The 17,886-nt window shown below is 43.9% G+C and overlaps 1 protein-coding gene across 1 annotated transcript; it reads right to left on the bottom strand.

Annotated features, from left to right (window-relative positions):
- Nucleotides 1-417: 417 nt before the first annotated feature.
- On the bottom strand, nucleotides 418-1,957 carry LOC144769409 (KRAB-A domain-containing protein 2-like). The gene is made up of 2 exons (XM_078653499.1): nucleotides 1,892-1,957; nucleotides 418-1,842 (listed from the first exon to the last, which is right to left on the bottom strand). Exons 1-2 carry the CDS (start codon nucleotides 1,955-1,957, stop codon nucleotides 418-420), a joined length of 1,491 nt encoding a protein of 496 aa, XP_078509625.1.
- Between the last annotated feature and the right edge of the window lie 15,929 nt (nucleotides 1,958-17,886).

Raw genomic sequence — 17,886 nt, 5'->3', positions numbered from 1 at the left:
ACTGGCATGACCTACTTGTTGCAGCACAAAAACACCTTCTATTTGGCACTTTGATTCTGTACATACATTTCACGACTTAAAGAAGAATGCGAACAGAATATTATTATAGGTAAAACACAAAGCAGAACTGCCATTACCTACTTGTTGCAGCACAAAAACACCTTCTATTTTGGCACTTTGATCTTGTACATACATTTCACGACTTAAAGAAGAATGTGAACAGAATATTGTTATCGGTGAAACACAAAGCAGAACTGGCATGACCTACTTGTTGGAGCAGGGAAGGCTAGAGTGACATTTTGAATTGCACTTAATTTTCTTTTTCACACAAAGGCACCTCATATTTTGGCATTTTGTCTTGCACATACACCTGACGAATCCTTGGCCGCTTCCTGTGGACTGAGAAGTAGCTGCAGATCAGAGAGGTATTTCGTGGTCAGGAACGTCTTCAATTCTCATTAAGTTCTTTGGACATACGGTGAATTGTGATATGGCGTAGAGTTGCTTCAAGATTCCTTGTGCAGTTCCAAGTCGGTAAAAGCCATCTTCCGTCACAAGATTGCGTGAGTCACCCCACCCTTTGTCGACGTCTGGAATCAGAACTCGCACAGTGGCACCCAAAGGCACAGGAGGTATTTTTTTGTCAGAATCCCTTTTCAGTTTTTTTTTGGCCTGAATCTCAAGGTTCGATTTCGATTCCATTATACTTTGGATAGCTTTCTCAATATTGAAGCAAACATTGCACAAAATGCTAACCCCATAATCTTCTACTTTGTCACCGTCATCGTCTTTAGGAGAATTTCCACAGATGGCATGAACGTTTCTGCAACACTTTCGACATGTATGAGCACCGCTGTTTTCTTTTAAGCAGACGCAACAGATAGCGGAAGAAGAAGGATTTTCGATAACCATGGAAATGGAAGGCTCTTCGATAACCATGGCTTCATCACTGTTTTGGTTTCCTCCATCATGGATTGCATTCTCAGCTATGTCTTCTGCAGGAAGCTGTGCCTCTTGCATTGATTCATCTCGTCTTTCTTCCTGCTGTTGTGTTGTTTTTACGCTCTCTATTATTTTTTCGACCTCTTCCTCAGTCTCTACGTCTTGTAAAACATCATCAGGCAAGGACGACGTCGAGAGACCTACTCTAGCTTTGTAGCCGAACAGAGCTTCGTATGGTGACCTCTTAATCCCAGAATGAAAAGCTCTGTTCTTCATAAATTGGACGATCTGCAATCCCTCACTCCAGAAGCTAGTTTTTTCATCTTGCATCCAAGCACACAGCATATTTTCAATGTCCTGGTTAGCTCTTTCGACGCTCCCCTGACTTTGTGAGTGGCGCGGCTTACCATGGACGATCTTCAAGGTGGGCCAATACTCCTTTAGGCTGCTTACCACATTGTTTGCAAATTCCCTGCCGCTATTGGACTGTAGAATCGTTGGAGCACCAAGCAACGTAAATATGTCGACGAGCTTGTAGGCTTCTTTTTCCGCTCTCTTTGATTTCAGAGCCCTGAGAACTACAAACTTAGTTAGATGATTTTGGTACACCATTATAAACTTATACTCTCTGTCAGGATGGGACTGAAAATCGATGAGATTGACCTGACAACGGGAGTTGAATTCAGAAAAAAACATTGGCTTGACCACAACACCTTTTTTAACACCTTTTTGCTTCTTATGGCAAGGCTCACAAAGGTGAATGTACAGCTCAATATCATGACGGGTAATGTTCTTATACTTGGGTGAAAGTTCTTTCAACATCCTGTCCCGTCCTCCATGACCAATAGCCAAATGGGCCTTATGGAGTACGTCAAATAACTCGGAGTCCCCGACGTAAAACTGAATAGCACTCGTAGATCAACTTAGTCGTATTCTCGACCATCATTACGTCATAGTGTTTCACCAGGCAATAGTCCCGTGGTTCCTTCTTAATGGTCGTCTTAGCCTTTTTCATATCGTCCACGAAACTTTTGGTAAGTGGTTTCAGTCAGGAAAACATAGTTTTTAGCAGCATTGGCTCTTACTTGAGATAATTCATCGCAGAACCGTCGTTGCGTGTCAGCATGGCGTTATTCCTGTCTTGGCACTACACTCCGTTCCGACATGGTGATACAAGAACCACGGGAAAGAATGATGGCAGAGCGTCTGTGGAACCTCAGCCGGATGCTATACACGACCTCTGACCCTGCTTGCAGGCAGGTCGCCCCCCCACACCACCGCAAGGCTGCCACCTGCTCTTTGCCTGGTTACTTGTGCTGTCTCTGCCCCTCGCTTGCTGGCAACTTGTGCTGTCTCTGCCCCTCACATGCTGATAACCTGTGCTGTCTCTGCCCCTCGCTTGCTGATAACTTGTGCTGTCTCTGGGATTAGGTGTATTATATACTTTGCCAGCCGACAATCCGGCAAAGTATACAATGTCTAGGCAATGTATAAAATATCAATCATTTCATACTTTGACATTCGATTTTCAGGCATTTTATACATTACCTAGCCATTCTATAGAATTCCGGATTTCACACATTGCCGGGCGGTAATAAAATGGCGTGATTAGGCGTATTATATACTTTGCCGGCAGACAATCCGGCAAAGTATACAATGCCTTCGCAATGTATATGATATCAATCATTTTATACTTTGACGTTCGATTTTCAGGCATTTTCAGGCATTCTATACATTACCTAGGCATTCTATAAAATGCGGGATTTCACACTTTGACTGTAACATATACATGAGAAGCCAGCCATTATCAGTAGTCCGAATTATGGTAAAAAGCTCACAGCAGATTTTCTGTTGACATGGTACTTAGAATGGAAGCAAAAGAAGTCTCTAGCAGGAGAGCAGGAAATGGTGAGTGAAGGGTTTGTGGTGTGGTCTGGGCTTTCTTGGCCATGGCTCATACTTCTTCCTGAAACACCAGTAAATAGTATGGCATCAAAACCCTCTAAATACTACTGTCTAAGCTGTGCAGGGTCTCCTACTCCTCCTGCATTCTGGCCCTGCCCTCAAAGTAACCTCTGCAAAAATCAGTAAGCAATTTCCACACTAGTCCATGATAGGAATTAAGGAGGAGATGTACAAAAACTTTGCAACAGATTCGCATCACAAAAAGATGCAAACTGGCCCAAAGTGTAAACTTTGAATTTACTTTTCAGGTAAAAACGTATTTTACACTAGAAGGTAGCCCCAAAGTAATGCAAAGTAGCTCTATGAGTTCTACATTGCCTCAATAGTGGCACATAAGCTCTCCAATGCAGCCAATAATGTTTTTTAATGTAAAAAAACAGAAGAAAGGGTTTTGTGCCAAAAATGTACACTACCTTGTGCCAGTTGTATAATCGGAGAAAGGTTTTCTCTCTTTCCTCCAAAATGTACCAACTTTGCATATGTGTTATGATGTACTGCACACATATAACATTGGAAATGTCTGAAACTATGGCTAAGAATAGTATTTTGTGCTGGAAGGATATCCTTCCAGCACAAAACTCATTATAGCACATGGTGCAAGGCTGTTTAAAGTGCACCAACAAAGGGGAGAGAAAACAAGCGCCATATCTATGTAGATATGTTGCTGTTCTGCTCTCTCCCTGTACAACAATTCAGCCCAGCAACTTTGGTTGCTGCACTGTGTTTCATCAAATGTTAGTAAATCTGCACCTAGGTATCTAAACCAGACACTTTAGGCCATCTACCAAAGGTAATGATCAACATGTACCCTGCTCATCAAAGACATGCTTCTTTTGTCATAGCAGATTTTCTGTTGACATGGTACTTAGAATGGAAGCAAAAGAAGTCTCTAGCAGGAGAGCAGGAAATGGTGAGTGAAGGGTTTGTGGTGTGGTCTGGGCTTTCTTGGCCATGGCTCATACTTCTTCCTGAAACACCAGTAAATAGTATGGCATCAAAACCCTCTAAATACTACTGTCTAAGCTGTGCAGGGTCTCCTACTCCTCCTGCATTCTGGCCCTGCCCTCAAAGTAACTTCTACAAAAATCAGTAAGCAATTTCCACACTAGTCCATGATAGGAATTAAGGAGCAGATTTACAAAAACTTTGCACCAGATTCGCATCACTAAAAAGATGCAAACTGGCCCAAAGTGTAAACTTTGAATTTACTTTTCAGTTAAAAACGTATTTTACACTAGAAGGTAGCCCCAAAGTAATGCAAACTAGCTCTATGAGTTCTACATTGCGTCAAGAGTGGCACATAAGCTCTCCAATGCAGCCAATAATGTTTTTAATGTAAAAAAACAGAAGAAAGGGCTTTGTGCCAAAAATGTACACTACCTTGTGCCAGTTGTATAATCGGTGAAAGGTTTTCTCTCTTTCCTCCAAAATGAACCAACTTTGCATATGTGTTATGATGTACTGCACACATATAACAATGAAAATGTCCGAAACTATGGCTAAGAATAGTATTTTGTGCTGGAAGGATATCCTTCCAGCACAAAACTCATTATAGCACATGGCGCAAGGCTGTTTAAAGTGCACCAACGAAGAGGAGAGAAAACAAGTGCCATATCTATGTAGATATGTTGCTGTTCTGCTCTCTCCCTGTACAACAAGTCAGCCCAGCAACTTTGGTTGCTGCACTGTGTTTCATCAAATGTTAGTAAATCTGCACCTAGATATCTAAACCAGACACTTTAGGCCATCTACCAAAGGTAATGATCAACATGTACCCTGCTCATCAAAGACATGCTTCTTTTGTCAGTTATCCTCCAAGCACTAGGCACATCCCTTAAAGCTAGAATGCACAGCGTAAGGAAGACATGGAGAGACTCCCAGTGGCATAAGCTACGAATTTGAAAAGTCCCAGATGGTGTGGAGACATCTGACCTGAAAGGGTTTTGTATTGAACATTTAAGGAAAGGTGTACTAAAATGCCGACTTGAAGTGGATCTAGAGCACGAACTGCAGAAGGTTCATAGAAACCCGTTCAAATGCAATTCTAATCATAAAACGCATAGGATTATCTTGGTTAGCTTTCAGACATATGTGATCAAGGAGCACATTTTCACTGACGCTCTGAAATCCGGTTCACTACAACATGAGTCCTTCACTTATCAGATTAAATCTGATGGGATAGTGAAAGGTAGGAGACAAGATGGTAACATGGAGAGGCCTAGGTGCCATGGTGCAGTTTAAGTTCCCAGCTAATATGAAAGAGGAAGCTGAAGATATAATTCATAAGATACAGACAGCACTAAGTGATTTTAAGGAAGTTTGAGGAGTGCCACTAGATTCCCGGTTAGGAGGTGTTAAGGGACCCTCGTGGTTCCCTTTTATCTTCAGTTCCCTTGTTTCTACGGTAAAATATACCATTGAGAGATTAGATCAATAAACCTTGAAAGAGTAGAGCAGCATAGATCTTAAGCGAACAGGAGAAGAATTTTCTGAGGATCTCTCTGAATCCACACATTCTCTTCTTTTTAGTAGCCATATGTGTCCTCATTGATTTTCTTTTGTTTGCCTTGAGGTATAGGCAGATTAAGTTGAGGCACAATAAGGGGATTGGAGAGTGCAACAAAGATAAGCTAGGTTTCCTTTTTTTTTCTTTTCGTCATTCTGAGGGATTAGCTCTGAAGGTGAAAATACAGTGCCACTTGATTCTGGTGGGGGAGGGGGACTCGTCAAGGTGGGAAGCAAGTAGGAGAAATTCAACAAATATTGTCCTCAAATTGCAGCTGAGATGAGTCTTAAAGAACGAGGTGTGAGGTTGTTTGGGGCAAGGGCATCGCAAGGTGGTGTACACAGTTACATTAATTACATGGAATGTGAACAGCCTGAGAGGGGGAAACAAGCTTAAGTTGGTATCAGACGTTTTGAAAATTATAGCAGGTCAGGTCATTATCCTACAGGAGACACATCTGGATGCACAGGAATCTAGATAAGTCCCAAAGAAGTGCCCTTTATGTACAAGAGGTTATCTGCAAGGAACAATCAGGAAGCACAAAAGGGGTAGCCACACTCATAACAAAGAACATGGATATAAAGGTGATAAGGCAGAAAACAGATAACTCACCGAGGTGGTTAGTTTCTGTATTGTGGATTGGGAATAAAGAGCTTACTTGTGCATGATATTTTGGCCCAAACTGTGATGATCCTACATTCTGTGTTGTTTACAATTATGCTTGGCTGAATGCCCACCACCCTTCATAGTTGGGGGGGGTGTTTAAGAGGTCTTGAACAGAGAATGCAAGTAAACTTCCAGGTACCCTCATTTAGGTATGAGTAAAGCTAGGGCAAGCTTAAAGGATTTGATGAGAGATCGTGCACTAATAGATATATGGAGACATTGGAAGGGGGATGTAAAAGGCTATACTGCAAAGGCAAGTGATACAGCTAAGAATTTAGGAATCATTATTGATAATGACCTAAGTTTTGGGCCCCAAATTTCTTGCCTTTCGGGGAAATGTTTCGGCATCCTTCGGATGCTTAGAAAATTTCTCCCCTTGATCTCTACTAATCACAGAAGGGTCACTGTTCAAGCACTTGTTGGGTCTAGATTAGACTACGCAAACGCCCTGTATCTAGGACTTCCTAAATACCTTGTGAGGCGACTTCAAGTAGCCCAAAATTCAGCTGCCCGCGCCATCTATGGGCTTCCTAGACGCGCAAGTGCCTCTGACCTGCTTAAAGAGTTGCACTGGCTTCCTATAGCCAAGAGAGTCCTGTTTAAAAGTTTGACGTTGACCTTTAAAGCCCTCCATGATATTGGCCCCAGCTATATCAGGAAACGTCTTGTTCTTTACAAACCCAACAGAGCTCTACGGTCCGCCTCCTTGTCTCAAATGGTAGTTCCGACCATTAAACGCGTCAGACAGGGCGGCCGCTCCTTTCATCATTTGGCTCCTCGTGCTTGGAACGAGCTTCCTCTCTCTCTTAGACAGACCCACAGCCTTCTGTCTTTCAGAAAGGCCTTAAAAACCTGGCTTTTCACCAGATAAGCTTGCCGCCTTTCCTTGCTGTTGAGTTGTGTTGCTGCCCTTGAAGGCTTTCTTCGCCAAAGCGCCGGGACACTCCCTGTGGAGTAGCTGTTGCGCTATAGAAGAACGTGTTAACATAACATAACCTTATACAGGAAAAAGTATGGTCACCACTCACGTATTGACTAATTTCTCTTAGATCGGGCATTAACTTGTGCAGTTCAGACAATAACGCATCTTCCTGTAGGGTTATCTGGTAATTCAGCAGTTCAGCTGGTCTTATAATTACCAGCTGTGACGACCTCTGGGATGGATTCTGAAAAGGGAACTAATGTCAGATGTGGAAGTCACTGAAGCTTTAATTATACAAACAGCAGAATACTTTGAGCAAAATGAGATCACCCAAGTACTAAAATGATATGGGAGGCATATAAGGCCTATATTGGAGGCTGTATGATGAAGATCTTGTACTCACAGGCCAGTAAGAATCATGACTTCCAGGGACAGCTGATAATAAAGATAACCTGAAAGGAAGCAGAGTTATAGGAGTACGCAAGTCAAGGCTCTAGACTAAACCACTCGCTGAGGAACAAATTAGAACAGTTGCGAAAAGAGTTTAAGATATACCTAGACAATAGGCTGCAAGCCAAATGAGAGGCTAATAAGCTTCAGCATTTCAAGAACGGCGAGAAGTGTGACACACTATTAGCCTCGAAAATTAATTCAGATCTAGACAGGAACAATATAGAGGTGCTGGACCAGTCAGGGACATGTAGAATCTTGAATTCTATGGAGGAGATCAAAGCAGAGGTACTGCTCAGTCTGAGTTATGTCTTCAAGGAAGATCTTGACCCAGATCCCGTAGCTATCAATCAATCAATCAATCAATCAGATAATTTGTAGAGCGCGCTACTCACCCGTTAGGGTCTCAAGGCGCTGGGAGGGAGGGGAGTCGCTACTGCCCGAACAGCCAGGTCTTGAGTTGTTTCCTGAAGGAGAGATGGTCCAGGGTCAGCCATAGGGGGGTGGGGAGGGAGTTCTATGTCTTGGCCGCCAGGTAGGAGAAGGATCTTCCTCCGGCGGTGGCTTTGCGAATTCGTGGGACGGCGGCGAGAGCGAGGCTGGCGGATCGGAGCTGGCGAGTGGGTGCGTAGAAAGTGAGGCGGCTGTTGAGGTATTTGGGGCCAATGTCGTGGATAGCCTTTTGTGCGTGGGTGAGGAGTCTGAACGTGATACTCTTACTGACGGGGAGCCAGTGCAGGTCTTTCAGATGGGCAGAGATGTGGCTGTGACGGGGGATGTCCAGGATGAGTCGTGCAGAGGTGTTCTGTATCAGCGATTGGTTATGTGATAGAAATCTCCCACAGCTTATGGAAAAGCAGATTGCAGACCATGGAGCTGAAGTTACTGAAGAGGAAATAAAAGATCAAGTTAAAGGTAATATTTACATGTCCTGCGCACTGCTGGAAAGTCACTTTTGTTGTTCTGGTGGTGAACAAGGCTTAGCCATATCTACAAGGCCAATGTAAACCACCCTGAATGACTTTTCATGTCCTTGTAGATATGGAGTAAGGCACTGCAGCACAAGTCACTGCCTTGCCTTCCTCTGCATGAACAAGGCATTTCATGGGTGTTGTTTTAGGTGTTAACCACTCAACAACTATGGAAGCTGGGGAGTCACCAAAACCTTGCACCTACCCAAAACAGACATAACAAGGCAAAATGTTTACATTAATCTTTGTTTTTTCTCTTTCCACGAGTGCTGCAGTGTGCAGCACACACAGAAAGAGGAAAACACCTCTCATGATTGTTTTTGTGCATGAAGGTGCCCCTTCCTGCACAAAAACAATCCTGCATGCAACATAGGCAACCTAGCACCGTGGTGCAAAGGTGCCTGCGTTGGCACACGGATGCAAAATGTGCCCTGTCGCTGGCTGAAAGGACAAGAATGCACTGTATCTTGTAAATAAGAAGCATTCCTGTCCTTTTGAAATGGCGTACGGCAGCACAGCGAAATGATTTGCAACGCTTTGCTATGCCAATTCCTTGCAAAAAAGCCCCACAGATTTTAGCTCAGAGAAAGGCAGCAGGATCAGAGGGAATACCAGCTGAATTTTGTAAAAAGAATTATAAAGGTGTTGGTTCCCTTCTGGAAGTATTTGTTTAACCCGTTGCATGCGTCGGACGGCCCCCGGCCATCCGACGTCACGGTGGGCATGTGCGTCGGAAGGCCAGGGGCCATCCGATTTGCGCATGTGTGGAATTCACCTGCACGGCGAGAGAGTTCCAGCTGCGCACATATGGTTAATGAGATTTACACACTAGGCCATGCAATCCGACCTTCATGGTATGAAGTAACAGTGGTATTGTTTCTTAAGGCAGGCAGGTATTCTGGGGCAGCCTAATCCTATAGGCCTATATCACTTCTTAACTGTGACTATAAAGTCTGCCCTGGAATTCTAGCAAAAATGTTTTCAGAGGTCGTTTAAATCTTAATTCACCCAGAATTGAAGGGGATCATCCCTGGTAGACAATTAAATGAGCTGAAACATTGTCTGATTGGCACACTTGATATGTCAGTAGCTTTTAATATCCCCCTGACAATTGTCACAATCGCTCTAGCCAAGGTATTTGACATGGTTAATTGGGTTAAATTCTGGGAAGTATTACAGCATTATGGGGTTAGTAGCAACATGATAAGTATAATAAAAACCCTATATAAGGCACCCCTGGCAGGGATCTTGGTAAATAGAGAACTCCCTGCGCCTTTTCAGATATCCATGGGTACAAGGCAGAAGTGCCCTCTCTCCACTATCCTCTTAGGATTATATATTGAGCCTTTTACCGAACAGATTTGCTAGGATGACACTATCATTTCCTTTGAAGTTGTAGGGCTATCAGCCAAACTAGTATTATACGCCAATGACATAATTCTATATATGGCGAGCCCAGAACTTGCTGTTCCTTGGTTAGAGGATCATGCCAAGAATTTTGGAAAACTGGTTATAAACAAAATTAACTATATAAAATTATTTGGTTAATAAGGGAAAGACTTAGGTGATGGCATGGGCCAGAGAGGACAAGGATTTATTTACTTAAAGCCAGGTCAAAAGTAAAATCAGGAACCTAGGAATAATGATGAGAACATCTCTTGAGGAAATGCCAGGAGTGAACTAAGCTAGCTGGGGCAGTGAGATGGAGTTTCTCCTCAGAAGATGGGGTAATCTCATGATTGGGATCTGGGTTAATGTCGTCAAAAAGCTGGTTCTATGCGAATTAACATTCTTGTTTAATATAATACCATTATCCTTCCCAACTAAGGCTCTACAAAAGTTGCAAGGAAAGGTCAGTAGCTTCATATGGGCATCTGGAAAAAAGTGAGGTGAAGCAAGGATAATTTGGCAGTCTCGGATTTCCTGCTTTATTATTATACCTTTCAATTTAAGAATGTTAAACTCTTGGCTGTGGAATTGGATAACTCTTACATGGAACATCAGTTTAAAGCTAGAACACATAGGTTTGGCTAACTTTTGTGTTTAAATTTGATGAGCCAAAGGTTTTTGAGCGGTTCAGGTTGAAGGTGCTTTTGGCCACACTCAGAGTCTGGCTATACATGAGGAAAGTCCTAAGAATTCATTATTAACAGATCTTGTACCAAATTGGGACTCTCCATGTACCCCTGATTGGCTTAAGGACAACCTGACCTATCCTCTTGGCGGGGGGGAAATATCTTACCTGGGGAGATTTTAGAAGAAGAGATGCATTGATCTCATTGCAAGAGTTTTCTGATCTGTCAAAAGGGATGGTCTCCAAATTTAAATACCTGCAGTCGACTTCTTGGTGTGCATCACAGCATTTTTCGGAAGCAGGAAGTTCTTTCTTGGGGATTTCTTCACATGAATGGGGGCCAAACAAGAACTTATGGAAATCTTCCAGTGGAATTGGACAATAGGTACCATTGAAGAAGAAAAGATGCCACACTCGTACCAACAGTGGGAAAATGATTTACCAGGTATAATTAACAAGCAACTATGGCGAGTATCATTGAGTCTACTCTACTCAACAGTTAAAATTGCACCTCTTAAAAGGAATTATCTGTTTACTCTCCATAATGCTGACTGATAGCTGGTGAAGCTCGCCAAAATATGGGGAGGCGGACGTGGATGATAAGCAATCGTTTGTTGACTGCCCGGCATTGAATTCCTTTTGGGAGGAAGTAAATCCGATCCTCGCAGCTATTGGAGGCTAGGAAATTAATGTACGCTGAGCCTTAATATTGTTTTGATTGGATAGCTGTCTGTATTCCTAGCCTCACAAGGAACAAGCCTCATTTGGATTTTTCCTGATCTTTCTAGCAAGGATGGAAATTTGTAGGAAGTGGGTTACCTCAGAATTAGAGATGAGTCATAAATTGACTTCAGTTGAAAAAAAGATAGAGCCCCCATTTGGCCTGGCAAGCTAAATGGCGAAGGTCAGATCATTACTCCTTAGTCCTTTGCTGAGAATGCGGATTGTTCATTCTCTCTCTGTTACTGTGGAGGATAGAGGCACATGCAGTTAAACCAGACAAAGTGAGTGGAGGTGCCATTGCCTCAGACCAGGTAGGTGGGTGGTGTATGAGGACAAAAAAAAGGAAGTCAGACCGGTAAGCCCACAGAGTGAAGGCGTAGTTTGCTTCCCCGTTGACATCAGTAAAAGTGTGTGATATGATTCTGTGTGGCCTATGTCTCGAGTCTCTGTCACAAAGACATATTTTATCTTTTCACACTTTGTTCTTATAATGTTTATACAATATGTCTGTTCATTGCCGAATTTGTCTAAATAGGCAATTACCAGAAAAAGTCTTTTGCGTACTTACATTTTATGAAATCATGCTTTTGAATAATAGCAATAAATGGAACGTAATGTTATCAGCTTTCATGAAACCTTGTTCATCATTCAAAACAATCACAAGAATAGAGCATTTGATTTATATGGAGTAGCATGAATATGTTCAAGCAAACTTAATTACATGGGTGTAATTAAAAATAAGATGAAACAAGCATTTACAATGCAACGGTTTCGCCTTTGTAAAAGTTTGAGGTATTGGCATTGTAAATGACACATTTTGTATTTATGTGTTGGTTTTGAAAGCAGATAAATAAATGGCATTGTCATTTACAATGCCAATAGCTTAATCTCTCCGGCTGCAGGGCCCGCATTCACCAACATTGTGTGCATTATTACTGCAGATGTTTTAACGTATCCAGATTATTGGAGATTAAGGGAAACTACTCACTTAAGTAACAGCCAACATGGGGAACTAGCTTATTTAGTTAAGCATGTGTGGAGATAACATCCTCTTAACGATGTAGCCAACGAAACAGGGGCACAAAGTAAACTACTCAGCATTCATCCAACCAAGGGGCTTTCCGGTCGATAAACCTGGATATCTTAATACTCCACACACTTGTTGGAAGGGTATACCCGAAGTGGGTCCCTTGCTCACTTTGCCACTGGATTCAAGCTAGCCTTGCCGATTAGGGTTGTTACCCGAAAGCGGCCCCAGGATGCTTGTGTCCGGTTCAGGGAAGATCTGGATTGGCAATTTGGGCTGGACTGTTCCCATGAGGCACGGGGTCAAGACTGATTTGCATATAGCTGGGTCTGAACTGAGGTGGCAAAGTGAACTAAAGAACGATGATTGATTCAACCCCGATCTGTGACTTGTGTCTGAAAATTGCTGTTTGCAATCAATCACCCCCCCTTCCCCCGCTTGCTACAACATATATTATATTCAATTTTTATTACAATTCTTAAATTGACTCTTTTGGCCAGCCTCACTGAATTTTAAGTTAAACTTGGCTGTTCAACGTGGCATATACAACACAAGCCATGGAAAACAGTGGATGACACGCACTGTGGTAGGCAGCATGTCACATAGGCAGCATGTTACATAGGCAGCATGTTACATGGGCACATGAGGAGGTGCGAGACACTTTGTCAGGCGGATGAAGCGACATATTGAAGCACGGTGGTGGGGAGGGAATACATTGAGCCCGGGAAGTGCACAGTGACGATAGGGTGGCATTGCTGAAAAGGAAGCAAAGTGATCTAGCGAGGGGTGGGGTTATTGAAGGGTAGAGCAAGCAGGGAGTGGGTGAGGAGGGGCATAAGGTGGGCTCATGCTTGCTTCTCCGTGCCTTCTTTTCACAAGGTGACACTCTTCCAGCCTCTACAGGCGGTATTGCAGTATTGGGTTTGTGGTTCAAGTATCGTGTCAAAAGAATCCAAAACATGAATGATATCGGACCTTTTGTAAGTGCAAGAGGCGTCACACATCCTTTATTCCAACCCACACCCACCACTGTTAATGAAGGCATGTCAGATATCTTATGCCTTAGTGGGGCTCTCGAGCCTACCACCAAAGAAAGGAAGTCAAAACAACAGCAGTACACCGCAGGGCTGATCTGCCACTTGTCCACCAGCTCAACTACCCTGGTTGTTGCACGTACTCTTAGAATGTGTTACGATCAGGGAAGCACTGCTGTTCACAATCTGGTAGAGCTAGAAGTGTAGTTTTAAACAAGGCACATATCCTGAGGGCATAATCACTCTGGGGCACTTCCCAAATATATGGGTCCATCTGTCCTCTGGGTTTAGTCCAGTGTACACAAGCAGCTGTAGATTAACATTTTGCTAAGTGGCATGCACTAGGCCTGGCATGTGGCTGCCACCTTGCTACATGGAGTCAGGACATCAAATAACCAGTTCTGTGAATGTTATGGATTAAGGGTGTTGCGTTTGTGGATACCTTCTTATGAACCAGGAAAACTGATAAATCTGACAACAACGACGATGCGTAAGACAAATGCCCAGGACATGAAACCTGTGCCCTCATCACACAGCGGGCATAAAAAGCGAATAACAGAAAAAAATATCTGGTAAACTGGTCAATGGCCATGTTTGTTACTTATCTGCACCATTAGGAACTCAAGTTGCATACAACCAGGAGATGCACCGTTACTCATCCTGGTAAAACTGCACATGCATATCTCCTGGTAATTCTCAGTTACTTAACACATGTAGTTGCCAGTTGTTCCCAAATTTGCTTGACCTGTATTTAAATGTAGCATAAATAGCTGCCGGCAATGACACTCACACATCAACCATTTTTAAATTTACACTGGCCAAGTTCAAGACAGGGGACAGGGGGTCCTAAGAAGATGGAGTTTGGTAGCAGCCCTACCCTGGTTCCTCAGATGGCAACTCAAATTGCGGACCCACTACACCAGAATCACAGATTTATGGTTATATGTATGCTTAAGAACCAGCAACAATATAATAAACTCTTCAATGTCAAGCATCAAGAACAAGCCCACTGCACTTTTGCCTTCTGGTACTTGAGTTAAGCATTTATAATAGGAAGAACAAAATGAGAGCAGAATGCAGCATGAGGCAAAAAATAGAACTACAACCACTTACACCTGCATTGGGACAATTTGGCACATCGATTTACTAAAGCCTTCCCCATCCCCTTGGGATTCTAATCTATGAAATAGCTGGGAGCCAGTAAACTATACACAGATGTTAAACAAAATCAAAGGCAGTCTCCGTTTCCGGCTGCATTAAATAAACAAACACTTTGTTTAATATGTACATAGACAATATTTTATCAAAGCTGTGTACCCAAAGAGAAAGAGTAGTAAATCATGCACAGCAGCACTGTGAGATTATTCCTTGTTTGCAGAGCTGCTGTGTCAACAACATACAAAAACCGGCGAGAAAATGATAAAAAGAAGACATTGGGAGGCATGTAGATAAAATGCCAGCAGCAGAGGAAGAAAGGGACAGGCAGGCACGCAGCAGGGTCAGGCATTTGGGAGAAGACACTAGCCTGGCAGGCCTCTGGTCCCCCGGCCCGGAGAGGGGTTGTAAACACCTCCAGAGGCCAGGGGATGTCTGCGGGAAGGACACCCGGCTGCCCCGGCAGCAGCGCTCCCATGCAAGCAGAGCCAGGCTCGCGCGGCCTGGGACAGCCAGAAGCCGGGGCCTCGCGTGAGCCAGGCAGGCGGCGAGGGGAGCGGCTGAGAGGGGAGCCGAACCCCCGGTCGAGGAAGCAGGCGGGAGTTAAAGCGGCGGCAGCACCGGTGCCTCTTACCTGAGCCGGATCAGGGGGACATAGCCTCGCCGCTTCCTCCTGGCGACCCCCGGGCCTTCCCCTCCGGAGCCGAGTGATAAACAAGCACCTACGAGGACAACGGACGGCGGGAGGGGGCGGGAGAGGACACGGACGGCGGGAGGGGGCGGGAGAGGACACGGACGGCGGGAAACGTGCACAGGACAGCGAGGGGGGCGGGAGAGGACACGGACGGCGGGAGGGGGCGGGAGAGGACACGGACGGCGGGAAACGTGCACAGGACAGTGAGGGGGGCGGAAAGGCACACGGAGGGGGCAGGAATGGACAGCGCATCTGAATTCACTTTCAGTGAAGGGGGAGGGAACGGGAAAAAACGTAACTCCGCCCTGGGAAAAAATCTCGGGAACGCCCCCGAATCTGGTCCGGCCTTGACGGACAGATCCGGCACCCAATGGCTAGCCTCCATTTATGGAGCTAGCCAATGAGAGCCGGGGGACGTTCCCGAACTGCTTAGTGTCGACATAGGATTTCACCTGCGCTGAAAGGCTGCGCAGAGCGCAGCCTTTCGGCAGGCGAAACCCAAAAATTCGCATGGAGTTTTCAAGATATGTAAAAGGTTAACAGACTTGTAAACTCCCATTTTATAATTCAAGGCATATAAAAAAAATAGAAATGCGTCTGGGAAAAATGTTCCTCGCAGCCAAATTCCATTAGATATCTTTTCAATGCAGCATTTGATCTCAATAGGCTGTCACCAAAAAGGCAGATTATTAAATAAAAATAGGAAGGGAGGAAGATAACTTCAGAGTTTCCATCTCACGAAAAAAGTCTGAACGGTCTGTGAATCACTCCCTTTAGCTTTACAAGGACAGTGTAGACACATTAAGCGAATGTCTTACGTGACACAGTCCCACTCTCTTTGAGATCCCGGTCGTTTATGCCCTTGAATCATCCTACGACTTGAATTACTGACTGCCACCATAACAAACAAGTTTGTTTTACCCAAGCACCAAACCACGGCTTGAACCAAGCTTGCTGACACTCAGCTTGTTCTCACATAAACTAGGCAGAGCCAGTCTAGAAACCAGCCTAAAACTGCTATCGGAAGCAAAAATCAAAAGGAGGCCAGAAAGACCAAACCAAGAAACATGAGCGTCCCACATCAGGTCAGGAATACAAACATACTTGCCCCTCGAGTCAACCTACTTTTAAGCATAGCTAACGAAAGCAAACTATACCCAAAATGTTTCTGTTTAGGCGAATGTTCCTTCCCTCTCATTATCTCCTTGTTTCCTCATCAAGCCCCCTCCTCCCCGCCCAACACACGCTTCCCATGTACAAAAAATGTAAGCTTCCAACATAAACGAATAGATCCAAACACCCGCCATAAGGCTGAATTAACCACCAAGAGGCAACAGGTTTAGTGAACACAACGTATGACAAGCGTGTGCAGCTTAAAAATATTATGAAGGAGCAGGAACAAAGGTTGGCGCTATACTGCACGTTCCCACCCACTCATTTCATCCTTTATCGCAGGGCTTTAAGAGGGCCGGGTCTTACCAGTACGCAGCACCGGCAGTTCTAAAAAGCAGGTGCTGAGCAGGGTCCCTATTGGGCTTTCCATTTCTGCCATCACCCTAAGGGTGAAAAAAAATCTCATCTCTGCAGCAGTACCACCCTTCACTGCCTGCGAGGCAACTTCAAAGAGCCTTGTTATATTTTTTTCACTGTCTTGTCAGTTCAGAACCGAAGCAATTTCAATATTTTATAATTCAACGCAATAGTTGTTGCTTATTTTTCTTACGCAACTAACAACCATTGACAAAGCCAATGGCCCTGGCTTGTTATAGGTGTAATTTATTTGTTGTATTATATAGCTAGATGAATGAAGCAGCCAGTTACCATTCGAGTGGCACACTATGCTAAGCATAGATTTTAAGCTTACTGTGTTTAAGCCACGCCCTTAATTACACCGATCACGCCCCTCTCAGAAGCCCCACATTTTTTATCCCACTTAAAGCCCTGCTTTATCGCATACGCTTTATATAACCAGCACAAACACTGCACGAACCATTAATAAAAGTGACAACTCCAGAGGCAGCAGCATAAAGTAACGTCGCTTTTACCGTTTTCGAAATCAAAAAAAGTAAGTCCAGCAACGCGACGTAGAGTAGAATATGATAACTAATCGATGCTACCAGTTGCCACTGTACCAAATGTTGTAGGAAGACCAAATTATTACGGCAATAATGCTGGCGCAACTCCCTGACCCTACACTACAATCTTGAACGTGATACTGCATATGCTGAAGGAGTGCATGGTCAGAAAACTTACAACAGTAAATTGCAAAAAGGATACAACATTCCTGGGGGTATTCCAGTAGAAAGTGGACACATAGCAAAAGCTACCATTGCTGCTAAGTGTACGACTCCGTTCACTACTGTCATGTGTGTCAACCCTATTTATTGTACCTGACCAGAACCAGTTTTCATACTGGTCTAGTCTAATGAATACAAATAAATCTGGGACAGAAATGTGTATTAACGAGGTGCAAATACACCTGGGCAATGTGGAATGATACTTTATTAACAGGTGAAACCTGTCCATGTTAGTAGGATGAAGTAAAGGCACGTTAACGAGTCTCAAGGCAGACAATAGAACACAAAAATCAAAATCTGCTTGAATGCGGCTTTAAGTGAAGGGAAGGAAATCAACTGTTTTTCACTTTTATATCCTTTCTACATAAGTGTACAAATAAGCCTTTGGTTTATACGTTCATGGGGCCTTGCCAAAATGGTAGTCTAACGCATACAGGATTGGTTTTACTTGGTGGCTCGG

The sequence above is a fragment of the Lissotriton helveticus genome, chromosome 7, assembly GCF_964261635.1.
Source record: "Lissotriton helveticus chromosome 7, aLisHel1.1, whole genome shotgun sequence".
Classification (NCBI taxonomy): domain Eukaryota; kingdom Metazoa; phylum Chordata; class Amphibia; order Caudata; family Salamandridae; genus Lissotriton; species Lissotriton helveticus.
Note: the sequence above shows the minus strand (reverse complement) of the source record. Positions and strands in the feature narration are given on the sequence as shown.